This window comes from Boleophthalmus pectinirostris, unplaced genomic scaffold (assembly GCF_026225935.1).
Source record: "Boleophthalmus pectinirostris isolate CB_2022bp ecotype Guang Dong unplaced genomic scaffold, ASM2622593v1 HiC_scaffold_21, whole genome shotgun sequence".
Lineage (NCBI taxonomy): Eukaryota > Metazoa > Chordata > Actinopteri > Gobiiformes > Gobiidae > Boleophthalmus > Boleophthalmus pectinirostris.
The window spans coordinates 26,840,579-26,865,159 of record NW_026571175.1 but is presented as its reverse complement, the minus strand read 5'-3'; the positions used below and the strand labels follow the sequence as shown (position 1 = coordinate 26,865,159).

General features: G+C 37.4%; 2 protein-coding genes across 2 annotated transcripts; one reads left to right on the top strand and one right to left on the bottom strand.

The window, feature by feature from the left end:
* The first annotated feature begins 239 nt into the window (after window positions 1–239).
* Window positions 240–15,735, top strand: LOC110168893 (sodium channel subunit beta-1-like). The gene is made up of 6 exons (XM_020934384.2): window positions 240–1,198; window positions 2,736–2,902; window positions 7,657–7,897; window positions 11,118–11,259; window positions 13,500–13,574; window positions 15,310–15,735. The coding sequence occupies exons 1-5, from the start codon at window positions 1,108–1,110 to the stop codon at window positions 13,567–13,569; spliced, it is 711 nt and encodes a 236-aa protein (XP_020790043.2). The 5' UTR covers window positions 240–1,107; the 3' UTR covers window positions 13,570–13,574; window positions 15,310–15,735.
* A 2,467-nt stretch (window positions 15,736–18,202) lies between these two features.
* naxe (NAD(P)HX epimerase) lies at window positions 18,203–24,375 on the bottom strand. Its single transcript, XM_020934407.2, has 7 exons — window positions 24,337–24,375; window positions 22,975–23,164; window positions 22,461–22,569; window positions 21,712–21,822; window positions 20,851–20,961; window positions 19,562–19,709; window positions 18,203–19,163 (listed from the first exon to the last, which is right to left on the bottom strand). Exons 2-7 carry the CDS (start codon window positions 23,145–23,147, stop codon window positions 18,964–18,966), a joined length of 852 nt encoding a protein of 283 aa, XP_020790066.1. The 5' UTR covers window positions 23,148–23,164; window positions 24,337–24,375; the 3' UTR covers window positions 18,203–18,963.
* Between the last annotated feature and the right edge of the window lie 206 nt (window positions 24,376–24,581).

Here is a 24,581-nt window from a genome sequence, read left to right as displayed (position 1 = left end):
TGTTAAAGGGGAAGTCCGACAAATAAATCCGCGTCGTTTTAATTTGGGAAAGATAATATAATAAATATAATGATTTAATATGGTCATATCACGTTTGTAGAAAGAGTTAAAACAGTTTTGCTGTAAAAACAGAGTGTCTAGAGCCAAAGGGGAGGTGTTTTTCAGCCCCCTGCTCAGCTCGTGAAGGGACCTTGGTTTTACCGCAGTGTCTCTGCAGCAGCCCGTGCAGAGGTGCGTCTGTGGCGCACAGATAAACCTGCTCCAGAGGACGGCTCCATCACACGCGGCTCATACGCACATTTTATTTGTCTTTTCAGCTGTGTGCCCTTTTGACTGGCACTACGATATTTCTAACTGCGATGCCAGCCCAATGGAGACATCTCCTCTCGGAGCACGGGACCATCAGATAAAATTTTGCATTTGTCAACGCAAGACAACGACAAGACGGCGCGTATTTGGGCTCGACACGGACTGGGCCTCTATTTCAGGACAGTACACTCATATTTTAGAATTTAATATAAGCATTTGTAGCTTGTAAGCGTCACCAGTAGCGTGTTAAAAGTAGCTCACTGGCTTTAAACCATAAGGCATGCACATTTTTCACATATGCATCGGCATGGTGTAGTTTATCAGTAGCTTGGCATGTTGCATTATGTATTTTAACCCTTAGTGTTGTCTGGAATGCAATTCAAAGAATCACGTTTTATTATTGTGTGCGTAATCAGACTATAGTACCTCAGGGAACAAAGATAATCACATCTCAGGTTATCTGAAAAAAGCACTGTGAAAAGACCTGGGCAGTATCATTTAATTTAAACAGAAAGCTTTCATCTGAGTCTTTCCAGATAAAATTATAGGAACCTGTGGCAATAACAGCTGTATTTTTCACTCAATTGTTGCTGCTTACAGCCAAAGACCTCATAAGACCATTTAGTTACAAGTGTGTACGGCCTTGGCCACAAAAATGCATGTTTAGCGTGTACTTTCCTGACACGACATTTTCAATCAGCACTTTACTTATAGCAGATACATTATACATTACTGTAAATATTTTAGATCCATTAAGGGATAGCATCAGAGGGGCTCAGTCCAAAGTCTAAAAGGAATATGAAGTTGTTCTTTTTGAGATCCAATAAAAAGATGGCTTACAAGGCAGTTTTTCACCTCCTGATCCTGGCTCTGCTCTCCTCCCTGTTCGGTAAGTGATGGGCTTGTAACATGTATGAAAGTATAAATAGTATAAATAGTTAATTGTGGGATCATGTTATAAAGAAAGTGTTTCAGAATTGTTACAGTCCTATACTTTATTTTCTCTAAATAGACTAAAATACAGTTTTTTTATCCAGGTTACTTGGCACCTGCAAGTTTTTACTTTTCCTGGTGGCGTAGTTTCCACTCACTAACCCACTTAAAAAGTTTTATGGAAAAAAATATTTAGGTCAACAGGTGCATCTTGGTTATGAGTACTCCATTAGCCAGTTTATCATTAGGTCAGGTTTAACGTAAAGTAAAAATACCGTGCTTGCAAATTCTCAGTTCCTTATTAACTAATTGGTATATTTTACTGTAAATATAATAACCCACAGCCCAAGCTTAAAAAGTGTGATGAGGGGTAATTTTTTTAACCAACAATATATCAGCATAGGCCATTTAAAAGATTATATTCAAGAGGATTTTCCAAAGCATGGCACTGATAGTAGGGATGCACTGATCCAACTATAGCTTTAAGTATCTGCTAATACCGGAAATCAGCATATACCAGTACAGAGACTGACAATTGCATTTATTTCTTTTAAACAAAAATAAAATAAAACAAAAAACTGATCCGAATGTCTCATGTAGCTGTAATTTTTCCCTCAAGTAACTACAGAAAACTTAGACTTAGACAAACTTTATTGATGTACATGGGGAATTATTTGGACATTATTGGAAATGATGTCGCGATACTTTCTGGTCTGACAACGACATGGAAATAATCTTATTACACCAGGTCGTGTGGTCAGGGCAGTCAAGGCAAGCAGTGGTTGCCCCAAAAAGTCTAAAATCATCATGTGTCAAAAGTATAACTAAATAGTTTGTAATTATATCCAAATAATTTAGTTTTCCTTCTTGATGGATAATAATAATTACATAGATAACAACAGTCCTTAAGGCTCATCTGTATAAACAAAGTGTAGGAGTAGAAACAAACTGCCCTTTTTGTACAAAGAGGGTGTCAAATACAGTCCAATATATAGAAATATTAATAAACTATATGGTCTGGGTCTCTCTAATTTGACCCCAAAATGGCTCAGTATACATGTAATTAATGTGAGTAAAAATAAATATACAAACTTTCAATGCAGGTTTCATAAAAAGTAGTGTTATTGAATTGTTATCGACTAAATATTGATGTCCACCCCAAGTCTGCTTGCCAACCCATCAAAGTCAGCTCACGCTACTGTATTACATAGATTCATATCTGCCCAACCAGGATATCGGCTGAACTGATGTCAATATATCAATGTCCACCAATGTGCCAGTATTGGCGTTAATATCTGATACTAGTATCAGAGCTGTGCACCTCTAAGAGATAGAACAGGACAGCGGGAACAAAAAATAAACCAAAGAAAATATGTGTCCAACTAGCCCTGAGTTTGCCAGTTCTATTATAGCCTCGTTGTTAAATCTTGTAAGTGCTTTTCTTGCTTTTAAATCATCTAATCCTTTGCTTTTCCTGATTTCTCTCGGCGCAGTGGGAGAGTCTGACGGGGCATGTGCAGAGGTGGACTCGGACACAGAGGCAGTGGCTGGAAAAGGATTCAAAGTGGGCTGTATTTCCTGTAAACGCCGCAGTGAAGTCCCAGGATCTGCGACTGTGGAGTGGTACTTCAGAGCCAGAGGAGAGGCCGATTTTGTGCACGTGAGTCTGGTTTTCTTAACGGTGTACTGCGTAACATTTCTAGTGGAGGGTCCAACACCTGATGTCTCCACAGAAATGTTACTGCTTTGTTCCACAGTATTGATTAAACCTATTTAGCCAGGAGGGTAGTGGGCGTGTTACACTGAGGTACGCCGTACACACACTTCTCTCAACATGAGATATAAAAAATAACAAATATAAAATACCTACAACTTAAATGTCAAACCGGAGCTATTGGCAATGGTGAAAACAACCTGCATAGGCTCAAGATGTCTCCAGTACTGTCCTATAGTGACCTGAGACATGAGAGACCAGGGCTGAACCAGGACTAAAACAGGTTTAAACCAGGACTAAACCAGAACTAAACCAGGACTGAGTGTCGGGACAGGCCCAGAGGTGCGCCCATATAGACCGTTGGGTGACCGCAGGCAAAAGGACCAGCGCAGAACTCCACACCTCACGGGGCTCAGCACAGCCATCACCTGATTGTGCTTTGCGGACACCCTGCTCCACGGGCTCGAGGTTTTCTCTCAGTCCAAGATTAGTTCTGGTGTAGTCCTGGTTTAGACCTCATTTAGACCTGGTTCAGTCTTGGTTTAGACCTGGTTTAGACCTGGTTCAGTCTTGGTTTAGACCTGGTTTAATCCTGGTTCAGTTCTGGTTTAGTCCTGGTTCAGTCATGAATCGCATACCCCCACTTAGAAAATCTCCACTACACCATTGTATTTAGCACAATCAGGTTACAGCACTGCGCCACATTACAGTTCAGATCTGTGGAGGGGCGCCTCTCTTCACAGAAGGAATTATTGTATTTTTGAGCAATAGAAACACTGTAATGAACAAATGCTAGATGGATAAGTTTAATGTCCATACCATGGAACATTTCAGGCCAAGCAGTAACATCTCCATGGGGACAAGTAGGTAGTGGAAAAGCTGCACACAGAGCACTTCTGAAACGGTTTTTATTTGTGTATTTTTGTTTGCTCAAATTACAAATGTGTTCAAATAAACCCTACAGTCTTTTCAGCAGAACTCAAACTATCATAAAAAAATGCTTTTACTTTTCAGTCCACTTCAGAATTTTGTGGAGTAGAAAGTGCAAATAGCTTCTCAAATGTAGTAAAGTAAAAGTAAAAAATATCCACTTGAAAATGTACTCAAGTAAAGTAACAGATACCTAAAATTTAAAGCTCAGTACAGTACAACTTTTACTTTTATGTTTCACCACTGCTTATTTATTACTAACACTGTTGGCAGATTTATTTTTCTCAGTTGCAAATATTTTGAAACCAACAAAAACAAAATATTCTTGGTGATTATTACTAACTCACCCAAATCCAATTAATTTCATTTCACCATTGCCAGATATTTCTACACCAGGATGCAGCTCATAGTCTGGTCTGTGTCCAATTGTATTACTCATCAATTTGTTCTTCTAACACTCATGATTTTGCAGTAATTGCAGGCAGCGCAGGCACTTCTTATTCACACAGTTAAAGGTTTGGACACAAAGACTTGATGTATAATTCAGAGCTGACCTGTTCCTGTGTGAGAGGCAGAGGCTCAGAGGGCACAGACTCCACACTGAGAGGCTGCAGATCAGATCAATATCACAGCAGGGCTAATCATTCTGGGTGCCTGAACAAACCTGGAGCAAACTCAGACTACATAGTTAGAAAAAAATATGTTGTTTGAATTTATTTGACCTCCTTTTTGTGGTATTATGTGAAATAAGAAAGCAGCGGTGAATTCAAGCCTAAAGCACTGTGCAGAAAGCAGGGAGCCCACTAAGCGATTATTTTAAATACAGACATCACTACAGTCTGGTCACGACCTCCTCCTCAGAGCCTTCCAAACAGACTTTATATTGAAAAATTGTCACCACTCTCTGCAACCTTATCATTATTTTGGTCTTAAATGGCCGTATTAACCTACCCCGCATGATCCTGGTGTTTTTATTTCGCTATTTTGTACACCAATAAATTCCTATTCCAAATATCAAACTTGGCTTCAAATTTGCTCCGATAACTGTTGGCCTTGTGAGCTTCATTTGACTGGAGCTGAACATGACATTACACTCACTTAGTCCAGTTCTTTATACAGTCTGTGGTCCACTCAGATTTATTTATTTCAGTGACTATGAGAAATTGAGAAAGTCATCAACCAAACTTCTCTTATTCAGATGAAAATGATTTAGTGCTTTACTCACTGATTCTGGAGAAGTTTGTTGTGTTTTTCAATCATATTTATTATTTCTATCTTTTCTTTTTTACATGTTTTTGTATAGTATATGAAAATAGTGTAATTGCTGGCCAGGCAATGCAACTTGGGCCTCAACATTTGATACTGTTGTCTTTATTCCCTATAAAAGTGGTCCCCAATCCCTGGTACGTGTCTGTGGGTCGTTTGGTACCAGGCTGCGCAGAAAGAATAAATAACTCACATCATTTCCTTTTTAATTAGTCTGAATCATGTTTTATTTTGAAAAATGACCAAATTCTCTCCATTACAGCCGTCTATGACTCACTCTTGACACATGTGAAAATGCTTGTCTCGGTCACGTGGTACATTAACACTAATATTAAACCTACAAGCTGCAAAATGAGTAAAAAACAGATGTCTTTGGAAACATTTATTAATATATTTACAAAATACCACTGTTTTTGTGTTGGTTGTATCATTTTATTTTGTCGTAATATCTGCCGGTCCCTGAAAATATTGTCTGACATTAAACCGATCCGTGGCGCAAAAAGGTTGGGGACCACTGCCCTGTAATATATATTATTATTTTATGTCCCCTTTCTAGAAACCCAGAGTTTTGAGTTTAGAGTCTATCAAACTAAATACATTTCTTCTATTTTTGAGACAACCAAAGTCCTGTGTATATATGAAACACCCATTCTGATCACAGTGAAAATAACAGTAAGTCTTTCATTCTTTGCAGATTTTATTGTTTTATTAATAATTGTCGCATCTATATTTTGTCTATTGTCTCGCTATAATGGTACCCTTTCAAACAGGCTGTGATTGATTTAGACTGACTCGACTTTCTGGTACAAAATAGCCACCCACACCACGTTTTATCTATTTATAAACTCCTGTCTGTAGTCCCTCTCCCTTTCTTCCTGTTTGGCTCCCATAACAACGCCACATCCCCGATCACATGACCAAACAGGGGTTGAAGGTCAGGCTCAGATTAAAATCAATAGAGATATTTCACACCACACAAATCAATGGGCTGTGGGCTGGACCAGGCGAGTTAACCTTGTGCAGTGTCATCTGTACTGGACGTGTTATTTAAGCCTTAAAACTCATCACGTTAGAGAGGATTTATTTCTGTTTCTGTTTACAACAACCAAGAGAAAATACGAGGGGGCAGTAAAGTATAGTTCTGAGAAATGGAACAGCAAAATATAGTTCTGAGAAAAATTAAGTGCATAGATATATTTTTAGCTTTTATCGATTGTAACTATAGACTGTAAAGAAGTGGACTAAGGGAGTGTGACGTGACCCATAGTGTCCAGCTCCAATCAAATGAAGCTCATGGAGAATTTGGAGCCAGCTCTATATTAGGGAGAGGATTTAATTGCTTTCTCATCAAACAGAAAACACTCTGTTCCACCTTGTGATGTCATGTGGTAATACAGGCAGTGCTCCACTCTGTTTTTTGACTCCACACACCTCCACTAGAATCATTTGGATGATTTCAGCCCTGGAATTGCCAGTCTCTACTCAACTAAAGGTAAAAGTATCTGCTAATTTAAAAACTACTGCTTCATGACATCACAAGGTGGAACTGAGCTTCAGCTTTGGAGATACACTACCGGTCAAAAGTTTTAGAACACTCAAATTTTTCCAGTTATTTACTGCAATTCAAGTCGTGCAAGTCCAATGAAGAGCTTGAAATGGTACAAAGGTAAATACTGAACAGCCAAAGTTTAAAAAAAAAAAAGATAAAATATAACAAAACACAAGTCCAAGCTCTGCCAAAACTACCTCACGAAAAAAGAACAAAATGGTGGGCTTGAAAACATGGAGTGTCCAGCACAGTCTCCAGACTTAAACCCCATCGAGTTGGTTTGGGATGAACTGGACAGAAGAGTAAAAACCAAGCAACCTACAAGTGCCACACATTTATGGGAACTTCTGCAACAGACTTGGGAAGAACTTTCTGAAGAATATTTGATTTCTATCGTAAAAAGAACGAGCCACGAGTGTGTTCAGCTGTTATATCTGCCAAAGGGGGACACTTTCATGAATCAAGAAATCAGAATATGTAAACAGTAAAAAAAAATGAAAAAATTGTGGTGTTCTAAAACTTTTGACCTGTAGTGTATAGACAGACTAATAATATAGAGTTACAAAACGTGTGGGAATAAAACAAAACAAACACCTCCATGTATGTTTTTGAAGAGGTAACAGCATTATAACAGGACTTAAAGCTCACAGGAGTCCATTTTAAATAATATTGAACCTTTAATGTCAAGAGCCCATCTTCTACACCTGTACAGAAAGTATCCAAATGATATATAATACTACCAATACATGTGTGCCTTAATCTTGTATTGTTGAAATTGGTTTAGACTTAGACAAACTTTATTGATCCACAAGGGAAATTACTTGCACACAGTAGCTCACTCGTCACAATATATGATAATAACAAAGAGAAACTGCTGAGAAGAGAATAAAAAGAGAAAAAGAGACAAAAAAGAGAAAAAGACTGAATGAAAGACTAACATTTCCTCTTGTTTCAGATCTACTCTTACAATGAAGATGGTCCTACAGTGGAGCACGATCACTTCATGGATCGCATAGACTGGAACGGCTCTAAGCGCGGGAACGACATCCAGGACGCCTCCATCTACCTGCTCAACGTCACCTTCAACGACTCCGGGACCTACCGCTGCTTCTTTAACCGCATCCTCACCTACGAGAACGATTTTGAGTACAGCACTGTGGTCAACAAAGTGGTGCACCTCACTGTGGTCGCCAAAGGTACTGAACTTTTGTCTTACCCATTTATTCATATAATAAATCATTAAATCTGTTTTTTTCTAAGTACACAGGTGTTAGGATCAAAATGAGACCAATGTGTGCTGTCTGCATCTAATTATAAAGTGTTTTTATAATCTGCAAACCAAGAAGTGTGCTGTTAGGATGCTAGTTGTTCTTAATCAATCAGTCTTTTTATAGAGCCCTTAACAACACTCAAGATGACCAAAGTGCTTTCGAATAAAATGAACACAATATAAAACATGCAAAACATTAAACAATGAAATGAAACTAATTGTGCAAAGTGTAAAAGACTGTCTGAAAATAAGTTTTGAGCCTGGATTTAAACAGGACAAAGTCTGATGGAGCACATATCGGGGAGCAGTTTGTTCCAGAGTCTCTTGTTGTAAACAGCGGCGTGAAAGCAAATCTCTGCTCTGGGCTCTGAAAGTGAAATGCGTTTATGAATTCATTGTGATGAATAATTAGGATGCTGTGGCTTAGGAGCACTGAGGAATGACTGGACTTTAAAATGTTTAAAATGAATTAATTCTGTTTTCATGTTTTAAGTCAAAACCATGTACAGCGCATTTACATGTTGTCGGAGCTTTGTTAAATTGACATTATAGTTTTATAATGTTAAAAAGGGGGAGGGGGTTATACTGGGTCAGGGGTGCCCAAAGTGTTTTTACCTGGTGGGCCAAACCTAATGACAGTTTGCACATAAAAATGTTTTTCTGCAAATAAATATATCATTAAATGTACTTTAAATATTAGGAAATAGACAGGATTGGCCTTCTTACCATCTCCTGACTACGTTTTAAATATAAAATTGAATCAAAATAGAGTCTTAAAATCTCAGGACTCCCTCCTGGGCTAAATTACACCCCTTGGCACAATTTTGAAGCTAACAAAGCCACTCCTTTTCACTTAGCACTGACTGCAACAAGATAGAAAAGAGAATTGGCATTGGCCACTTTGAATCAGCTCCCATAGAAAACACAAAAAGACTTGAATAGAGAAAAGTAAAACATGGACTAATATTGGCAGAGTTTTCATTGTGTTTAACTGCGAAGATGAATTGTTCTTTGTTATTAAAGCTTTTATTCCAAGAGACACTGACAAAAGAGGCTAACCCACTACAAACTGTGCACACTGAACTAAAGAGCTCCAGACCAGGACTGAACAGTGGAGTTACACGTACTACATGTACTTATACATGTACTTATACACACTGTATGTGTATAATGAAAAAGAGAGAGAGACTGAGAGGGAGAGAGAGGGCGGGTGGAGTGATGGATAGATAGATAGTGTGATGGATAGATAGAGAAGCAGTGGAGAGAAAGAGACAGAGAGAGAGAGAGACACAGAGAGACAGAGAGAGAGACTTTATTGATCCCGAGGGAAATTAAAGTTCTGCAGCAGCAACATTTACACTGCACTTCTCATCAAGTAATGAAAAAGCAGCGGGTCCCGGTCTCTGGTGTAAATGGGAGAGTTCACAAACGTTTTTGTAGGAACTATTATTGAAACACATTCAAAGCAGGAGGTCAATGCTACGTCATATTTTATCTCATCATGAACAGAAAGTCAGATTTCTTTTCAGCTTCTCATGACAGAGGCCAGTGCAGTGAGAATCTTTTGGAACATTCAATATTCAGTTTATATGGTCTGTGTTTTGTACAGAATACTAATTTCGAGTAGCTGTTTTTGGTACAATTACTTTTTCATTTAGTGATATTCTTACTTCTCTAAAATCAGAGAAATACAATACAATACTACAGTATTTGATTGTGTATTTAGATTTCAAACTGCACAGAATTAGAGAGAAAAATATGAAACACCTTTCTTGTGGTGAGTGCCTGTGTGATTTTTCCATCTCCAGTTAGTATTTGACACCAGTTTCTTGTTATTTTTGCTACATTTTGGCAATTATTTTGAATTTATTTTTACAATTGTTTATATTTTTGCTCTTTGTTATTATATTTATGGTAATGTGTGACCTACAGTGTCCAAAAAAATTCCCTTGTGGATCAATAAAGTTTGTCTAAGCCCATGTCTTAGTGATAGGAAATGCTTTAAAAACAGTGAAACAAATATGAAGCTGTTTGTAATGCTTTTACATCTTTACTCTATAATTTAAATGCAACTTGATATAGAAGTATTCAGTGAACTCAGAATACAGTACTCTGATTGGACATATGTTTTTATTGCAGGTACTCAGTATTGAATAAGTAAAGACATTCTCAAAGTATCCTTCCCATCACTGGCATTGTATTATACAGTACTGAGTAGGGGTGCGCAAAAATATTGAAATATCGATATATCGTATTGTTTAATGTACTGATACAGTATTGATATCATGGGCTGATGTATCGATATATCGGCAAGAGTATTTTTTGGTATATTTTACTAAATTATCTTGTTACAGCGCTACAGTTTTGTTGCTTGTTTAGTGGAAGGAAACTCATTTATGCGGCACATTTGTCATTTTCACTGTTTTGATGACTAAAATGTTTGTGTTTCATATTAACTTTGCACAAGAAGTGGTTTTACAAAGACTTTTAGTATCACAGTCATGATTTAGCCTTTATTTTTAATTGAACCTTATTGTATCGAATCGCAAGCTCACTGTATCGAGATATGTATCGTATCGTGGCCTATGTATCGAGGTTTGTATCGTATCGGCAACTTCTGAATGAAACTCAGCCCAAGTACTGAGCTCATGTAAAGTCCATATGATTCTGCCTCTGTATAATAATAATTTAATGTGTTCTTTTCCAAAACAGAAAACACTCTGTTCCACCCTGTGATGTCATGTGGTTATACAGGAAGTGCTCCACTGTGTTTTTATACTCCACACATCTTCACTAAAATCATTTGAATAGTTTCAGCCCTGGAATTTGCAGTCTGGCCTAAACTAGAGGTAAAATGTAGCCATTAACTTGAAAACTACTGCTTCATTAGATTCAAGGTGGACCAGAGTGATAATAATAATAAAGGGTTACTCAAACATGTGAATGAACACAGTACTCTGATTGGACCATGTATCAAAAGACACTGTAAAATACTTTTAAATGCAGGTTTTCAGTATTTTGGAACTAAATACATTCTCAAAGTATTCTCCCCATCACTAGCATTGTATAATACAGTACTGAGCCTATATAAAGTGATATGATTCTTCTCCTGTATAACTGTGCGTGTGGCTGTTTTTGTTTCGCAGCGACCAGAGGAACCGCCTCCATCGTCTCCGAGGTGATGATGTACGTGTCCATCATCGGGCTGCAGGTTTGGCTCCTCATCGAAATGATATACTGCTACAGAAAGATAGCGGCGGCCGGGGAGGAGGCGCTACGGGAAGCTGCGTGAGTCTAAATTCAATGTTTACTCACACATCTTATATCCATGGGTTTCAGAATGATGAAAAATGAGGACTATTGCCATAATGATTAAAAAAGTCCTCAAAATGGTGCATCAAAACAGGAAGCTGAAACCCATGAATACAGGGCAGTTTAATAATATTGGCACCTTTGGACCTAACCAACTTCTGTGATTTTTCAGCAGCAATTTAGTGATTTATTGAGAATTATTTTCAAACAACAAAAACAGCGTACTTGTTGTTGTCAAGGCAGCCAATATTAGTAAAGGACAACTGTGTAAAAAGGCCTCATATGGGTCTATAATGTTGATACCATAATGTTCTCCAGTTCATCTGCAGCAAGAGTGTCAAACTACACTTTACGAAATTGTCTTTAGAGATCGACTGATTGATATGTTGTTGTTTTTTCATGGCCAGTGCTGATACTGCCGATATTTTTGGGCTGATATGTTGGACAGATTTTGATTATTTTCCCCAAATGATTCAATTTAAATTTACCACAAACTCACCCTCAGTTCTTTTTTTTTTTTTACCATAGACCTATAAAAGAACAGTGTAGTCACATTTCTGCAGTGCCCTTTCAGCACTGAAGTGTTAAAATAAAGCTTTGTGGGCGTATTCTGGTTGGCCCAAACAAAAATATTGACCCATGCTAGAACTTTAAGGCTTAGGCTAAAAAGTCCAAATATCGGCCAACCGGTCTATCTCTAGTTCAATCAACTAAAATGTGCAATAAAATGATTGCTTGATGGAAAAAAAGCACACTTACGGGGAAAAAAATACAAATTGCACATTTTTGTTACTAGCAAAAACAAGTTATGTTCTCCAACAGCATTAGAAATTTTTTGTATTGTCAGTTTGGCATTTTTGCTCTCATGGTTTGTTGGGTTTGTTGGGTTTATTTCATTAAATATTCAGGATGACACTGGAGACTCAAATGCTAAATAGAAATAAAGCTTTAAAAATAATAAGAGCATTAAAAGAGAATATCCCAGGCTAATTAAAGCAGATGACCATGCCTTGTTAGTTTGTATGTATGTAGTATAATATGTATAATTTGATTACTCAGTGAATCAAATATAAGAGTGATGTTGGTGAATATTGTGCATGCAAAGTCTATGGAGCATTGTGAATGTATTTTAATATTTTGTTTTGGCAGATGTAGCTCAGATGTGGGGATTCTGAGGGGGATTATATTTATTAGACCTCAAAATCTGAAATACTTTTTACTCTTTAATAGAGGTGTAACGATATCTAAGTCTCACAATATGATATTGTCACGATATGAACAACATGGTACAATATTTATTGCGATATCATGGGAAAGCTCACGATATGATGGGGAGGCTCACGATTAGGGATGTAACAAAATTCAAATCTCTCGGTACAATATTTTCACGATTTACATCTCACAATACGATATTTATTGTGATATTTTGTGAAGACTAACAAAACTGTCAGTATGCTACTTTTTCCTCTTAAAATGCCTTGACAAGAATTAATGCAAAGAACTAAGACTTAAAAGTGCTTAGAACTGTTACTTCTTCATGTAGTTTACAAAGGATCATGGTCTATGTAGTTCCCTCTGTCTTTTTTTAGCTATTGCTACACCATAACTCTTAATTTAAGCAAAGACACTTGTAATTCTATATATTTTGATGGTCCACGATATTATTGTGAGAACTCTGACGATAAGATATCACGATATTTCGGTTATTGTTACATCCCTACTCTTTAAGTAAATTTTTAGACAGGTACTTTTACTGAAGTAGATTTGTTATTTATTTGTACTTTTACTTTTACTTGAGTACTTTTTCCACCACTGTGAACCTCTAATGACAATAGGTTATTATCATGATTAGATTAACAAATATTACAATTTCAGTTTCTAGCGTTTTGTTTCAACCGCCCACATCTGAAAACATCTCAAACATCACTCACGCTTTTCTTATTTTAACAGTTTCTCAGTTTATGATTTTCTGATTTGTTGATTTTTGTGATTCGTGTCCATTGTCTGTGTGTGTTGTGTTTTCTGTACCTCTGTCCTCTGTATCTGTCTCGCTCTCAGTAAAAACCAAACCCAAAACCTCCCTCCTGTAAGTCACAAAGGATCAAACCATCTCAAAAACATTACTTTGTTTCATTCAAGTTTCTCAGTTTTGTTTCAATGAAAAGTCGATCACTTCAGATTTTTACTTGAATTTTTCTGTCTTTTATTTTTTGCAGAAATGCTGAATATTTAGCGATAGCATCAGAAAGTAAAGACAACATGGCCGGAGTACAGGTCGGAGAATAACACAGGTATGTCGACGCTCATACTTTTTATAATTTAGATAGACAGATAGATGCTCGAAAAAAATTCAAAGTAAAAAGTATATATAGTGTTTATTTTTGTTGTTTGGTTTTTTGAAGAGAATCGTTAAAGTCCTTATTTATCTTGAATGTTTTTATTTTTTGCTTTTCTACTGCTGCTGTTCTCAAAAACCTCCTTCAGTGAAGCATTTAAATCCTAGTAAAGGATTTAACATGCTGTCTGTGATTATCTATCCATAACTCACTGTCTGCTGCCTGATATTTAAATATAATAAATATACATATATATATATATATATTTATATATATATATACATATACATATATATATAAAATATAATATAATAGGTGATCGCATGAAATGGGCCTGTTCAGTGTTTGCATAAACTACACAATACAACCTCAGCGCAGACAACACCACGCACACATGGATACAGTGGTGAAAAATAAATAATGAGAATGTTTGAGTAGAAATAAAATGTAAGGGTCTCTTTCTTCTAAGATTATTAGCCTGGTAAATATAGCATTTTACTAACACCGGATTCAGTTGTCTGTGGATCTTTTGGTTAAACATTAAATTAAATCAAATGTTTAGAGACCACAAAATTTCAATCATTATACAGTTTTTAGTAATAGCTTCACTTTTCTACTCTTCGAAGTGTCATTAACATTCATCAGAGGTGGGACCAAGTCGTTATTTTGCAAGCCTCAAGTAAGTCTCAAGTCTTTGACCTCAAGTTTGAGTCAAGTCGCAAGTCGAATACAGGCAAGTCCATGTCGAGTCTCGAGTCACTGGCCCATAAGTCCAAGTCAAGTCCAAGTCGTCTGACTCGTTTGAGCTTCAAGTCCTTTCAAGTCTTTAAACCAAAAGTACCAAATATAGCCTAGATTTTTGCAATTTATATGAATTTTAAACTAAATTGTACTTAAAAATGTATGGTATATTTATATATGAGTATTTAATAGAAGAGTTGTTGAAATGCTTTTTTTTTCCTTTTTAAATGTCTTGTCAAAATCTCAGTGGGAATCATTACAGTCAGAATAGCAAGTCTCAAGTCACAAGGCTCAAGTTCAAGTCAAGTCCCAAGTCACTGAGCTTCAAGTCCAAGTCGAGTCCCAAGTCTCAGTCTATTTTTATTAAGTCAAGGCTCAAGTCCTAAAATAGTGACTGAAGTCTAACTCGAGTCCAAGTCATGGCTTGCAAGTCCCCACCTCTTACATTCAAAGTAATAATTTAGCTCCACTTGTAAAAGAAAAAATATATAATTGCCAAATAATTATGTGCAATAACAAGAGATGGAGCTTTTTCAGTTCCGATACTGATTTTGATACTACAGCTGCCGATATCGCTATAGCAACCGATACCAGTGCAGAGACTGAAAACAGCATTTATTTCCTTTAAACAAAAATAAAATAAGACAAAACTGATCCAAATGTGTCACAGTGTTATTTATCCCACAACAACTGAGCAACTTTGTGTAAATTAAAGTTCAAACATTATGAGAATTCTGGCTGATTATAACCAGGAAATAGTCTTATAAGATACATTTTTAGACTCAGTGAGAATATTTGCTGAACCAATATCTGAAAGCCGATATCTGATCCAGCAAATTTTTCACTATTTGGGTTGATACCAGTAATAAATTGTGCATCCCTTGTGATAACATATTAAAAACATGATTCTGTGCTTTTCTAATCCATGCATTTTTTTTCCTCTCGACAGGCTTCTTCCATGGACCAAAAATCCCCCTCATCTTCTTCCAGTCTGCATGTCCTCCGGGTGGACTGTCCCCCTCTCCAGATGTGGTTTCCCTCTGTCCCCACACACAGACCCAATCACATTCACACCGAGCATGTACCAGCAGCCTTGTAAATACATTAACTTTAACTATCCGCATGTCCTGCACTTAAACTCAAGAAGAAGAACTCATTATTATGCATTATTGAGCCACATTGTCAATAGCATAAGTTTATATTAGAATAATGAGTGTTATTTACTGGGAGTCTGCTCTGGGACTCTGTTAAGTTGATTGTAAAAGACAAAAGCTTTTTATGAATCATCACTTACTTAAATATGTTACAAATGTTTGGTCAAGTTCTTTAGAAAACGTAATGGGTTCTGATAGACAGTCTTTCCAGATGTACTGCTATCTCCATGGAAACCTAAGGTGTACTAATAAAAATGTGAAAACTTGAAATGATGTGTGTTGTCATTGAATGGTTACAGTGAACATTACTATTAGTTCAAGTATTATATTAGTAGTTATAAAAGTTGTTGTAGTTGGAGTGGTCACAGTATCATTTTGATACCAAGGAAAAGGGTTAGATTTTGAAACCAGAATATTAATGCAATTCTAACACAAAATAAAATAGATTTATTGTCATTATACACAGTGTAATGAGATCCAGAGCTGCTCCTTCAAAGCGCAAACTTGAGTTTAGTATGGTGACAGCTTTGGGTAAGAAGCTGTCCCTAAGTCTATTTGTTTTGGCTGGTATGGACCTGAAGCACCTGCCAGAAGGCAACAGGTTGAAGAGGAGGAAGCCGGGGTGTGTTTTGTCCTTTATGATGTTCGTAGTCCTGTTGAGACAGCGGGAGTTGTAGATGGGGGATATGAAAGGCAGAGGGCAGCCAGTAATTTCCTGTGCAGTGTTGTCAGCCTCTGTGCAGCTCGAGTGCCACACGGACACAGCAGAGGCCAGTAGGCTCTCAATGGTGGAACGATAGGTCACCAGCGGCCTTGTGTTTAGTTTACTTCCTTTGCACTCTCAGGAAGTGTAGCTGCTGCTTGGCCTTTTTGACCAGTGCTGAGGTGTTGACTGACCAGGAGAGATCCACAGAGATGTGAACCCCAAGGAATTTGAAGGACTCCACTCACTCCACACTTTCGCCGTTGATGTATGGGGGGCAGGGGTGGCTCTGTTCAAGGGATGAGTTCCTTAGTTCCCAAGTTGTTAGTGGCACACCACTCGCTGAGTTTCAGGACCTCATCTCTATAGGGCAGGCATGTCCAAACTACGGCCCGTGGGCCAAATGCGGCCCTCAGACAAATTTTTCTTGGCCCTCGGGCTTCCAGGTGAATTGGCCCAAATTACCTTGCATCAATAAAAAATTAACTTTTTACTGCAAGTTTGTTGAAAATCTACCTCGATAAAGCTGATATTTAATTAATTAAATTTAATTTAGTGTGTGGTTTTAAGGATCTTGGCATGAATAAAGTCTTATAGCTCATTCTAATGTGATAAACTTGCACATATTTCAATTATTCACTGTATTGAGGACCAGTCTACAGTCCTCAATTAACCTTCTGCTTCATTATGTGGCCCTTGATGAAAAAAGTTTGGACACCCCTGCTATAGGGCACCTCATTCTCTGTTATCATCAAAAAAATTATAGTTTCTTTAATATTATCGAGTGGTCTAGTTCTGATACTTTGGAGCTGATGCCTTGAACATTCTCTTGGGGTGTGATGCCGGGATCTGCCGCCTATTCCAACATCCCTTCATTACGACAAGTCTCTATTAAGGCATCTCTATTTAGATGTGCCGGTTTTCCAACATTTTTAGTATCGCTATTCCGAAACATCATATATAGTGCTCTCTGCAGATAGCCTACATGATGAAATGAATGAAGAACAAAGGGCCTATGCGCTTTTTTAAAATGCATTATCAGTTAGGTCATTTTCCCACTCTCTGATATCCTGTGTGGCCGAAGTATTCTGGGATCAAGAGTTTTGCTCCGGCCCAAGCATCTTATGATATATGGGAGTGCAAAGTATAATGGGGTCAGCCATGTTTCGCTCATTTCTAAAATTTTTCTTATTTCTATGATTTTTCAAGTGATTTTCAAGTCATTTCAATCTAATGATTTGAGCCTGATCACAGCTGTGCGCAGATTATTCTACTAGCCTCTGAGCGTTTCTGTGTGGGTTTTCATTCACGCTTTGTCTCAGTATAATTTTCAAAAATCAACTTAACAAATCTTAGTTTTCAGTGGAGTCGATGAGTGGGAGGTGAAAAGAACATTCAGAACTCCAAAAGGACAACTGTGATGATTCTGAACAAATATTTGTGTTGGAAAAAAATGTCATGATGCTTTTGTTTGATGTCCATTTAGTTTCAATTTAAGAAAGACTCTCAGATATATGATTTTATGTTACAGGATGGTCTATGGGTTAAACTGTATATTGAGGCCTACATTGATTCCAACTGCTTGCTGAATGTCTCTCCTCACACTTTACCCCCATGCTCACAGTGCTTAAGGTCTTGTTCGAAGTTTATAGGCGAAATAATCTTCTTTCCTTTATATTTATGTAGCTTTTTTCACATATTATAGCTACTTTACATTGCATCACTTTTGATCAATACTGACCACTGAGGACCGGGAACAGCTCACATGAAATGCTCTGAGTCAGTATGCCAGCATTAAAAATCAATTCAGAAGTGACAAATCCATCTCATGCTCTAATGCAGATTTTTTTGCTTCTTTTCCATAAAATGTCCGGAAAAAAATCTCACTTACAGCTAATAAATTCCACCCACTCACAGTTGCAATCTGTGTTGTCCACTTTACCAGTCCTTGGTCAAGAGAACACAAAACCAAAAAACTAAAAATATATTTTGCAATGTTTTTATTTGGAGCAGACTAAAACCTTACTGATTTTAAACTGAATTAATGGACAACTGATGAAACAAATAAATCATTTAAATAGATTTCAGCTGAATTAAGTGTATTTGAGTACATTGAAAAGTGCTGTACATATGTATTGTATAATTCTGCTTAATTTGGGAAAATATCTGTCAGTGACATAATGGACAAATAGTTTATTAATAATTATGAATTAATTATGAATGACTCTAAATTAATACCGTAACCCTTTAATTAAAGAAACAGTATGTAACTTTCTGGAGGTGACACTTCACTTGCATGATTCCATGGAAATAGAAAGTTAAACCATACTTGAGAACATTCTCCTTGGAGATAGATACGTTTCATAACTGTAGAAGATATGGTAACATTTCTGTGGAAACAAGCAGCAAGAGCCCCTCCTCCAGGCCAAATAAGAGTCGGGTTTGCGGAGAAGCAAGCCCACTCACAGGAAGGATGCATGCTTTTCTATGTTTTACAGTGCAATAATCACAACTAAAATGAAAAATATTCTTTAATTTTAGTATTTTTGGCTGAATTTTGGCTGAAAGTTACATAGCATGGTTTTAAGGAGTTACTAAGCCAGACTCTTTCTTAATAAACTATTTCTTCATTATGAATTATGCCTTTGTTTATGCTTCATTAAGGCTTATTAAGGTGTAGTTATTATGAAATGAGACACATTTACTGTTCTGTTTCTTATTCTTACGCTGCGCACCTGTCCGGCCTCTACAGTTGTAACACACAGTCTGTGCCCGGGTACTGGGGCAGTTTCAGGTCATACTTTTTCTCCAGACCCGGTGGAACGAAGCGGCCTCCCAGAAAGTGGTACCTTCCTCTGAACATCTGTGCAGACTTTTTTGGTGCCGTCAGAGAAATCAACATATCAGGCTGGAGTCCCTCTGCGCTCCCCTGCTCCACGTCCCAGCCTGTGAAATATAAAATTAATCATATTATTGCTGGGTAACAATTTGTGAGAGTTGGCTCGAATTCACAAATACAGAAACACAACATCTAAACTTAAACTTTACTTAAACTTAAAGGGGCGAGATTATGTTATTTTCAGATTTTATAATGTTTCCTCGTCACAAACAGACCTGAAGTTGTGTTTTTTTTTTTCATTTAAACATTTGAGCTTTGGAGATGTAGACAGACTAATAATAAAAGATTACTGAAACATGTGTGAATGAAACAAAGCACAACTCTGGAGATGTTTTTGATGAGGTAACAACAGGCTTAAAGCTCACAAGAGTCAATTTTGCATTATATACAGTAGGGCCTGCTGCCTTGATGATGTAATAAACTGTAATTTATAAGGCAGACAGACCAGAAGGTATATCGATGCTGGCGATGGGGACTGTTGTCTTCTTTAGTGTGTCTAAAATTGTCCCAAAAGGCTCCCGTACTGCTCCTTTGAAGCTGAAGCCAAATATAGCATCAATCACCAGGTTATAGGCCTCGTCTATCACAGCAGCCTGAACAGAACAAAAACAACATGCACTTTAGAAATTAACAAATACACCCTGGTTAATTTGAGTACACGTATTTTTCAAGCTTGGGAGAGATAGTCCTTTATTTTATCTCACATGGATCGTATGACAAAACAAAAACACATTTAGTTAAAGGTGCACTATGTAACTTTTCTGGTAAGAGTCCAGCACCTGGTTGTGTCCATGGAAATATGCTAGGGACACTGCTTTTCCCTGGAATGTCCCACCAGGTCTAAACCAGGTCTAAAACCAGGACTAAACCAGGTCTAAAACCAGGACTAAACCAGGTCTAAAACCAGGACTAAACCAGGTCTAAAACCAGGACTAAACCAGGTCTAAACCCAGGACTAAACCAGGTCTAAACCCAGGACTAAACCAGGACTAAACCAGGTCTAAAACCAGGACTAAACCAGGTCTAAAACCAGGACTAAACCAGGTTTAAAACCAGGACAAAACCAGGTCTAAACCAGGACTAAACCAGGTCTAAACCCAGGACTAAACCAGGTTAAACCAGGACTAAACCAGGTCTAAACCCAGGTCTAAACCAGGACTAAAACAGGACACCGCGCCTCCTCCTTCTATCTACCCCCCCATAAAACTGGTCCATGGCGCACAAAAGGTTGGGGACCACTGAGTTAAAGCACTACGTCTGCTACTACTACTTCGCCTGGAAAGTTCCGCAGTACGGCATTAAACATATCTATCTCCACAGAGACAAGGTATACTTCAGATATGTAGAGAAGCAACACCAATCAACTTGTAGGCCACACCATAAAACATTGCAGGTAAATCACATCTCTAAGCAACATCTCCTTGGGGACAATCGAGTGGGGGATCAGTGTATCTTTAAATAATCACTAATAATTAAACTGGTCAGATTAATAAAGCCATTTCCATTGTTCATGAACTCAAACGCATTCTATTACTGCCTCGGTCTATCGTCTGTATTATTAATCTCAAAAGTCCATTAAACATGAATAAATAATGTGGGAATCAATAGTGGTGCTTAATGCTGAACCGCAGCTGTAAAAGGTTCATTATTTATATATGAGGATTATTTATATTTTATTGTTATCATATTATTATTATTTATTTATTAAAGTGTGTGTGTTCAGAGTATGCAGACCTCAGGCAGCTCTGTGAGGAAGGGGATCTCCATCTTCTCGCACTGTGTGGTCAAACCTTGAAACAGAGGCTTGTTCGGTCTCTTTGGGTACAGCACCGTCGGCTCATAACCCTGAAAGACGGGAACAGAGAGGGAAGAAGGGAGACAAAGAGATAAAGAGAGGGAGAGATGGGAGAGGGAGAGAGATAAAACGAGAGAGACTTGATTTTTAACAGACCTTTATTGTGTCCAAAAACATTTTGCGTCAAATTTCATCCACAAAAAGAGAGGTAAAAATATGAGCAAGAGAAAAACAGAGAGACAGAGGGGGGAAGAAGGAGATAGAGAGAGAGAAACAGAAGGAAATAGAGAAAAAGACCGAGAGAGAATGAAAGAGAGAAATGGAGAGCGAGAGAGAGAGAGAGAGGAAAAAGGGAGAGAGAGAGAAAGGAAAGTAGAGGAGTGCAAAGAGAAAGAAAGAACGAGACAGAGAGACAGAAGGAAATAGAGAAAAAGGAGAGGGGATGGAAAGAGGAGAGAGACAGAAGAGAAAGTGAGCAAGCAAAACAGAAATTGAGAAAATAAAAGGAGGGGCAAGAGTGTGGGCGAGAGGAGAGAAAGCCAGAAGGAGAGAAGAGAGAAGGGTGGTAAGTGGTGTGGTAAAAAGAAAGGGAGAAAAAGAAAGAGAAAGAAGGAGAGAGAGTGAAAGATAATGCATTTGTCTTCTATAATTGTATATCATTATTATCATATATCCTGAGTCTGAACAGCCTCCACTGTGCCTCTTAATATTTACAATTAAATATTTATGAAAAAATTAAAAAAAAAAATCAGAAGATTTTTGCTTCTTATCTTTTGACTCATTTGAAAGTTCACACTTACAAACAGTTTGAGGTGTCGTGCACAGACCAGCCCGTCTCCTCCATTGTTCCCTGGTCCACAAATCACCAGGAGAGAGGGTCTGGACTTCAGCAGGGACGACAGCGGGTAGGCCTGCAGAAAGAGCAACACAAATCTGATGTTGTAACGTTAAAATTCCATTACAATGTGATGCACTGTCAAAAATCTAAAACAAAACTTTCTTATATTTTTTAATTATTTACTTGTAATGGAAGTGTTTTGATAGAAAAGTCTTACAGTTGTCCAGGAACTCTATTCTAAATAAAACAGATTTACAACAGTACAAAATGTGATTTTCTAAATGAGCCAATGGGAAGAAATGTGTCCATGGAGGTAAATGACAGATGTGAGTAATCAGATTAACCTCCAGCGGTAATCTGATTAGACATACAGTTAATGTATGGAGGGAATACAGGCAGTGTTCAATACAGCCAGACACTCATTGAGAAAAAAATAAATAAATATGTTAGCAGTAAAACTAAGCTATAACCCTAAATAATTTTGAATTACAACAATTGCAACAATTCCAACACACAGATATTTTATCTCTAAACTTAGAAGATTTTCAGAGAAGACGTTTAATATTTTGTGATCATTAAATAAAAAAGAAACCTTCATGTTGTTAACATCTTGGAGTGAGTTTGTGAACTCACAAATATCACAGACTTTGTCTTGCTGTTTTAAGTTATTCTGAAAGTTCCCATAAGTCCCTGTTTAAAGTATGGACTCACTCTGGTGATTGCAGTGGCACAGCTGAGTCCTGCCAGCTCCATCAGCTGATCCACACTGAAGCCGTACTCAGAGAAGAGCTCCTCATCAATGTGCTGGGCCTCCTCCTGACTGACAGAGAAAAGACAGAGAATTAATTTATTAATTTTCATTTGCAAAGAAAAGGCTAAAACCTACATTATACTGTACATAGACTGAAATGTTGTTGTCCGTTAAACTGGAATGATATTTGCACTTTTTAGTGTAATGTCCTTAAATCCAAAAAGAGGGCACTTTAGGGCAAAGAAATAACTTCACAAAATGTGACTACACAACTCTCTCATAGGTCTGTGAGGAAAAAAGTGCTGTGTGTGAGTTTGTAGTACATTTAAATGTGATCATTTGGTGAAAATAAACAAAATCTGTGCTACATATCAGCTCAGAGATATTGTCCATCAGTTTCTCTGGATTCTAAACCATCAGCATTGGCCATGAACTCACTGTACATTCTTCTTTGTCCTCACCAAACGCTCTTACCCCAGATACTTGATGTTGTGAGCCATAGTGGACTGAGGTCTGCTGCTGTAACAGTCTTTTCTGTGAGAGTTAGAGGCGGAAGGCAGAGGACATGTCCCAGGCTGAGACAGAACTGCAGAGGCCCGGGAGGACACCAGGAAACCAATCCCAAACAAAGCACGGACACTCAACATCCAGGAGGCTCAGGGTCCTAAACAAGAGACAGGAGAAGAATTATGATTATTATTAAATTCAGTGTTTCCCATTAATAGGAGGAGAGAGAAGACTGGTGGTCGCTCATAGTGAAACTGTTCCCCCATAGTCTAAACTAAACTGCACTATGAATTAGTATAAGGTAATAAGAGAAAAAATTTATTATTATTATTTTTTCAAAACAAGGATTGTCTGGGCCACTGTATTCTTGTAAAACCTGAAGGAAACACTGAAATTATATTAAGTCCAAAAACATTTATGTCTAAAAGAGTAGACATCACGTGGGTACAACATCACAGTATTTACATACATTTTATTCTGGTATGCAAGATTTTAGTATTGAGTTTGTTGTTTATTGTTTACTATGCTGCATAAAAAGAGATCATTCATGCAAAAATGTATGTTGTAAACTTCTAAATCAGGATATAAAGTGATATTTTAGCATTTCTGTGTGAAATGCTGTTACTTTATCTCAAACATACTTGGAGTTGTCTTTTGTTTCATTCACACGTTTTAGTAACCCTTTATTATTAGTTTGTCTACATCTCCAAACCTCAAAATGCCCCTTTCTACCTTGTGATATCATGAAGCTGTAGTTTTCAAGTGAACAGCTCCTTTTAGTTCAGTAGAGATTGGCAATTCCAGGTCTGAAATTAACTAAATTATTATAGTGAAAGTGCATGGAATTAAAAGAAAAAATACAGTGGAGCACTTCCTGTATTACCACATGACAAAGTGGAACAGAGTGTTTTCTGTCTGAGAGAAGAATTCAACCTGGATTTGCAGGGTTTGTGTGTTAAACATGTGTGAATGAAACAAAACACAACTCCAGGTCTGTTTGTGATGAGGAAACCTTAACATAGATCAGAAAACAGCCTAATATGAACCCTTTAACAATTTCAGTACAATTACGTTGACTAATACGTTTCCATTAGTCATCTATGTGTACTTTAGTTGTTGCATTCACAATGTCCTCGCTGTTAACTTTAGTATGAGCTGCTAACAATTGGGGCTACAAAACCAGCAATGATCATGGCAAGCAAGATAATTTCAATACAAAACTAAGTGCAAATGTGTGTTCTGTAAAATATTGCAAAACTCGTCATCTACAATTGCCACGAAACGTTTTAAAAGCTGTAAACGCATGGATAAATGCAAAAGGCAACTTACTGCTCCTTGTTGACATTTACTTCCGGGTTTGAAAAAAAAGATGAAGACGTTTCAGAATAAAAGCCTCCAAAGTGGCACAATTTTTTTTTTATAAAGTAGTCCTACAGCATTTTCTGTTTCTCCATTTCTGCATATTACTAGATTTTACTCAATCTTTATTCAATTTATTATAATAATCACAATAAAAAATAATCGAAATCTGCGCCCCTTTTTTAACTCCATGCATGATACGCCAACCTGATAGA

What these genes read in the sequence shown, in the direction of transcription:
- LOC110168893 (XM_020934384.2), top strand. Translation starts at nt 1,108, where the DNA reads ATGAAGTTGTTCTTTTTGAGATCCAATAAAAAGATGGCTTACAAGGCA. An exon ending in TCTGCTCTCCTCCCTGTTCG is followed by an intron (nt 1,199 to 2,735) that starts GTAAGTGATGGG and finishes CTCTCGGCGCAG; the next exon opens with TGGGAGAGTCTGACGGGGCA. An exon ending in GAGAGGCCGATTTTGTGCAC is followed by an intron (nt 2,903 to 7,656) that starts GTGAGTCTGGTT and finishes CTCTTGTTTCAG; the next exon opens with ATCTACTCTTACAATGAAGA.
- naxe (XM_020934407.2), bottom strand. Translation starts at nt 23,147, where the DNA reads ATGTTGAGTGTCCGTGCTTTGTTTGGGATTGGTTTCCTGGTGTCCTCC. An exon ending in GTGCCACTGCAATCACCAGA is followed by an intron (nt 21,823 to 22,460) that starts GTGAGTCCATAC and finishes CTCTTTCTGCAG; the next exon opens with GCCTACCCGCTGTCGTCCCT. An exon ending in CACGACACCTCAAACTGTTT is followed by an intron (nt 20,962 to 21,711) that starts GTAAGTGTGAAC and finishes CCCGTCTTTCAG; the next exon opens with GGTTATGAGCCGACGGTGCT.